Source organism: Microtus ochrogaster, chromosome 19, assembly GCF_000317375.1.
Source record: "Microtus ochrogaster isolate Prairie Vole_2 chromosome 19, MicOch1.0, whole genome shotgun sequence".
Taxonomy (NCBI): Eukaryota; Metazoa; Chordata; class Mammalia; order Rodentia; family Cricetidae; genus Microtus; species Microtus ochrogaster.
In genome coordinates, this window is record NC_022021.1 from 47724149 (window position 1) to 47730148 (window position 6000).

General features: G+C 42.1%; 1 protein-coding gene across 2 annotated transcripts in view; it reads left to right on the forward strand.

The window, feature by feature from the left end:
* Nucleotides 1–6000, forward strand: part of LOC101995670 (zinc finger protein 58-like) — a 36232-nt gene that overhangs the window by 24436 nt on the left and 5796 nt on the right. The window contains exon 2 of one of the 2 annotated variants that reach the window (XM_005356678.3): nucleotides 5538–5664. The exons of the other annotated variant lie outside the window; for it this stretch is intronic. Within the exon in view, the coding sequence (XP_005356735.1) occupies nucleotides 5538–5664 (127 nt within the window). The remainder of the gene's footprint in view (nucleotides 1–5537; nucleotides 5665–6000) is intronic. 2 annotated transcript variants of the gene reach the window in all.

Consider the following 6000-nt stretch of genomic DNA (forward strand, 5'->3'; position numbering starts at 1 on the left):
CTGATGGTTTTGTTAGAAAACTGCCCACAACCCTAGTCTACCATGGGCTTCTGGGACAGGACCGCAGGATGGTAGCGCCGCAGTGGAGGATGGTGTAAGGTTCTGGATTTCCAGGACTTGGTGGGTCAACTGACAAACCGCGTCTCAGGTGATGCTGGAGATGGGATGGGGATCCGTTCTCTTACGAGCTGACCCGCTCTCGGGTGGATTTTCTGTCTTTCCTGTGCTCCATAGCAGGTCTAGTTACAGTCTTAGGGTATTGATGGTCTTCAGATTTTTTTTTTTTTTTTGACCAGTTGCTGAACTAAAAGGAAAAAGAAAATCTGAGACATAACAGTTCGCAGCTGAGGAATTCTGGAATGCTGCAGAAAAATCTGCCAAAATCAGCTCGTAAACAAAAGCCTTGAATAGGGGTGAGGGAACAGACATGCTACGGACATACGGAGGGAAAGACCCACTGCGGAAGCTGATGCCCAGCTTTGCTCTGAGGGCTGGAGTGTTTAAGCCTTTGGAGGGTCTTCCATCCCTAAGTTATAGTTCATTACTTTCAAGAAAGGCAGGATGTCTGCTTGCCGACGACTGCTGTGTAGATATGCCTTGATCTGGCCCTGAACTTGACGGGCCAGTCCGTCAGCAGGGGCCCTAGGAGCAGGTGAAAAAGCTCACCTTGTTTTAGGGTGCCAGGCTAGGAGGGTGAGGAAGAACTCATAGACCTCTATGTATTCATGTACTTGAAAGTAAGCAGACCTCATTCCGTCTCTGGACCTCTCCGTGACTGATGCAGCCAGCCCACAGTGGTATTCATTCTTCCCTGCCTCTCTGCCTCCTCCGATGCCTTCTCCTTCCTCACACCAGAGGTTCGAGTGCGTGTGCAATGCTTCTCTACAGTTATCCAAAACAGAAGCCCACTCTGCATGTGGGTAATGACAGCTACCTCCTCCACTGTCACTCACATGGGGTTTTGTGTCCTCCACCCAGCAAAGCAATGTTCTATTTATTACTCTTCCATAGGGACCCGCATGGACCCTGCATTGTCCAGTCCTGCCTGTTCCGGGATCTTTTTATCGTATGCTAATGTTTGTGTGATTGTTGCTATGAGGGAAGGAATTACTGGTTTTTACAGACTCGTGAACTAATCTTGCTGTGCTAGACGGGTCATTCCTGGAAAACCCCGACGGGACGGTGTGTTGGATAACGCCGTTGAGTTCTTGGTTACCCTTGTGATTATGTCAGAGACCACTGAGAGGAAGTACAGAAGTCATTTGGACAGGATTAAGTAGAAACCAAACACATATGCGTGGAACAAACTTGAGAAACAGATTTGCATTACTTTGTCATTTGTGGTTATAAAAGTCTGTCATTGAGCCCATCCAAAATTATTTTCAAAGGCAGTGACATATTTTGAGTTCAAAAGTTGTGACAAGGGGCTGGAGAGATGGCTCAGCGGTTAAGAGCATTGCCTGCTCTTCCAAAGGTCCTGAGTTCAATTCCTAGCAACCACATGGTGGCTGACAACCATCTGTAATGAGGTCTGGTGCCCTCTTCAGGCCTGCACACAGACAAAATATTGTATACATAATAAATAAATATTTTTAAAAAGTTGTGTCAAATTGGCTAGCCAACTGTTTAAATTCTGCAGTCCATTTTCCTTTTCTTTGTGGTAGCTACATAAAATAAAACAGTGGATAAGAACGTGAGTCCCCACTGTTCATTGGATGCACACCACTTCACTATCGCATTTAGATTTAGTAAGAATATACTAATTCTATAAGTCTGGATACATCTAGACCTTCTGTCCTACAGTGCAAAGCACGTGATACTGAAGTGTAAGCTAAAATTCTAATTATTCATTCCATTTTCTCAATAAGTACATTGCATATGACCTATCATGTCCTTTTTTAGGGTTTCAATTATACTATCTGAATCATCACATTGCAAAAATTTGTTAACTTAAAAGCTAATGATTGCTATGTGCCACACTTATGTGTGTCAGAGGTCGGGACAGGTCAGTGCATTCTCACTTCATGATGTGCTTAGTGTATTTTTAAAGCGCCGTGTTCTTTAATCATTGGATAAGCCTGAACTACATGGAGAGTTTGAAGCCTGATTGGTAATTCAGCCCTCACGTGGCATCTAGTTTTGACTTCCACATGATCTCTTAGGACTCAAGTTTCTCTGGCCTCTTTCAAAAAAAAATAAAATCTCTTAGGGACACTGACATAGATACAAGAGTTCTTATGAGTTGTGCTCTGTCTACTGTGTTGTTGTAGGCTTGCTTCTAGGACCAGCCTCCATTCAAGGGGAGGACAGTTGGACTCCACCTCCTGATTCAGGGGCTACAATGAATTTGCAGCAGTTTTTAATGAACCCCAGTTTGTCCCCCTCAGGCTAAAATTTATTTGTATTCCCTCTCCATAGGAAGTGAGAGTTGCCAGTCTCAATTTTCCCTGAAATGTTTGCTTTAATTATGTTAGTTAAAGTTCCAATTAAATGAGACCATCGTGGCAGGCTTTCTTCTGCCTCCTAGCCCCAGGAAGCCCACAGTGAGGAGAGGGGCCAGAGAGTAACAGACACTTGTTAATCCAGAACAGTGGTAACGGATGCTGGGCAGCATTAGGGAGTGGTCCTTGCAGTCAGTTCACCATTGGGGACCTCCTCCTCTCTGAAAGAACAATTTTTCCATCTTCACTTTGCCCTGAGCTCCTGCAGTTCTCCAAGCTGACCATGTTCCCTTTTTGTTAGTGATCAGTATGGAAGAGTGGAATCTGTAGTTTTATTTCCCTGTCAATCTGTGTTTTTCATTTCCTTGTCAACGTGGGAAAATGTACTAGCTACAAAGAAGCTTTCAACAGAATCTAAGTGCTTTTTTCTTGTGAAATGCCAGGGTTTTCTATTCATCAGCTTCTTTCAGTCTATTTATAACTTGGGAGTATCTTGGCCTCCTCTTCCCTATCTTACTCCACCCTTATGAGTAAAGACATTTTTCACAGTATAATTTTTATCTACAAAGTATCTTTCTCCTGTACCAAAGTCTTTTGACTGTAGCTAATCCTTTCTCCTGTACCAAAGTCTTTTGGCGGTAGCTAATCCTTTCTCCTGTACCAAAGTCTTTTGGCTGTAGCTACTCCTTTCTCCTGTACCAAAGTCTTTTGACTGTAGCTACTCCTTTCTCCTGTACCAAAGTCTTTTGGCTGTAGCTAATCCTTTCTCCCATTGCTGAAAACACCAGGAACTTCAGAACCAGGACTCGATTTGATCTGGATCTGAGCTGAAAGTCCACTACTCTGGGAAATTGCTTTGTGAGCCTCAAGGGAGAGAAGGAAGAACCAGTTTTATTTGGTGCTTAAGCCTATGAAGCACAACAATGTTGGAATAGGAGCGGCGGAGCTGCGTCCCCAGCACCCGGCCGCCTGCATGGCTAGCTTTATACCCGAAATAATTACACGGAAACTGTATTCTTTTAAACACTGCCTGGCCCCATTAGTTCCAGCCTCTTATTGGCTAGCTCTTACATATTAATCTAACCCATTTCTATTAATCTTTGTAGCCCATGAGCTGTCTTACCAGGAAAGATCTTAACCTGTGTCTCTCTGGAGTGGGACAATCATGGCGACTCTCTGACTCAGCTTCTTTCTCCCAGCCCTCTGTTCTGTTTACTCCACCCACTTAAGGGTTGGCCTATCAAGGGGCCTAGGCAGTTTCTTTATTAATAAGAAATCACTCCCACATCACAACAATGCCCAGTATGACCAGGTCTTCCAAAAGATGCTTCAGCGCCATGCACGTCTTCCCATAAACAGCAGCTGTCTAATTGGACCTAGGCAAATATCTATGGCTAGTTAGTTCATGGATCTGAGAAGAGCATAAGGTCGTGGAACTTAGAAGAGAACATGACTGGTGTTAGGGGAGAATGGGGAAGGTTTTATTTATTTTAACTAGTATTTCAGAGGAGAGGGATAAAGTCATGTAAGTTGGGACAGTATGAATGAAACTGGAAATTATTTAAGGCACAGAAGGACATGTATCACATGATCTCATCCGTATGTTAAAATTACATATTTGTAACTCACTGAAGTTGGAAATACGATGATTTTTCTCATTGGCCAGTGACATCAGAAAGCTGAGGCGTGAGGACATACTGAACTTGGATGCTCTGAAACAGTGCCGTAGGAGGACGAAGCTCACAGAACTGTAAATGGAAGTTTCTGTCCCACTCGGTCCTGCAGCCATTCAGCCCCAAAGAAACACACAAAGGCTTTCATATTAATTTTAACTTTTTTGATCTATTAGCTCAGGCTTATTATTAACCAGCTCTTACAACTTAAAATAATTCATAATTCTTTAATTCTTGTTTATGGTTAGCTCTGTGGCTAGGTAACTTTTATCAGTGAGGCGTTCTCATCTTGCTTCCTCTTCATCTGGAGGGTGACTGCATCTCTGCCTTCCTCTTCGCAGAAAAGAAATAACAAGGTCAGAGTGATGTCTAGTGTATTTGAGATACTTAAAAAAGGTATTGTTATTCCCATACCTGCTGGTTCTTATTGGTTCTGATATCTAACATACGTTTTTGTGAGTTCTTTCTTTTTCATTCTGCCTCTTGGGTGCTCCATCTCGTGCATCTCAGTGCACTGTCATTAGCATCACGATTGAACCCTAAAAATTAAGAAATCAACATCTCAGCCCAGAGCTACTACATCAGTAACTACCTTTCCCTGGCATTTGATATTCACGATTGTGCCTAGTAAGGGTTGAGAAGTTCCTTCTCTCTGACCATTACCTTCTCCTGTGGGAAATGTATAAATGTGTGGTATATAAAGCAAGCATGTGGCACTAAATGCATGTTTTTCTATGAAAACATTCACTTTACATTTCATCTGTCTTAAGGGTTTCCACATGGGACTTCTAGGTTCTTCTGCCTTCTCGTTCCTTGATGGGTCCAGTGTGAAATCATGTGATCATATCAGAAGTGTCTGAGGAATATGACAAACATGTTAGAAGCATGACACTTATGTCTACCACTCTTTTCTTCCTGGACAAAATATAGAATACACTTGTTATTGTAAACAAGTACAAGATACCTGGGTTAGAGTGTTTTGCTTTTGTTTCTTTTTAACAATGATAAAGAATGTGACCAAAGCAACGTTGAGAAGAATGGATTTATTTCAACTTGCAACTTCAGGTAACAGTCCATCCTGAGGGAAGTCAAGGCAGGAACCTGTAGGCAGGAACTGGAACAGAAACCATGAAAGAACAGTGGTTATTGGCTTGCTTTCCATGGCGTGGTCATCCTGTTTTCTTATACTAAGACCATCTGACCATGGGTTGCATGACCCACAATGATCTAGGTTGTCATATATCAGTGAATAATTAAGAACAGCCTCCTATAGGGTCACATACAGGACATTCTTATGGAATACACATTGTCAGTTAATAACCCTAGCTTGTGTCACATGGACAGAGAACTAGCCCCACAATGCCTATTATTAATGACTTTAATTAATTAAAAGTGAGGTATCATTCACTGATCTTTATTTCAGGAAATGCTGTCCTTCTCTGATGTGGCCATTGATTTCTCTCCAGAAGAGAGGGAATGTCTGGAGCCTGCTCAGTGGAATCTGTACAGGGATGTGATGCTGGAGAATTACAGCCACCTGGATTTCCTGGGTGAGTATCTCCTCTATAGTGACTTCTTAGTTCAGTGTCAGTGAGCAATGGTCTCACTCTACACCTTATCTCATGGGAGCTTGTGCTTTCCAGCAAAAAGTTCCATAGTCTTGCTTTTAAATAAATATTAGGGAATATATTTAGATAAGAAACATTGCTTTCTTTTCTGTGTGTTTAACCTGTTTATGTTGGAAGAATACATCTTTCATACTAGGGGGAATGTTAGAAACTTCAGTTGCAATAGGCATGTACCTTACATCTTTTTTTAAAAAAAAATATTTATTTATTTATTTATTTAGTATACAATATTCTGTCTGCATATATGCCTGCGGGCCA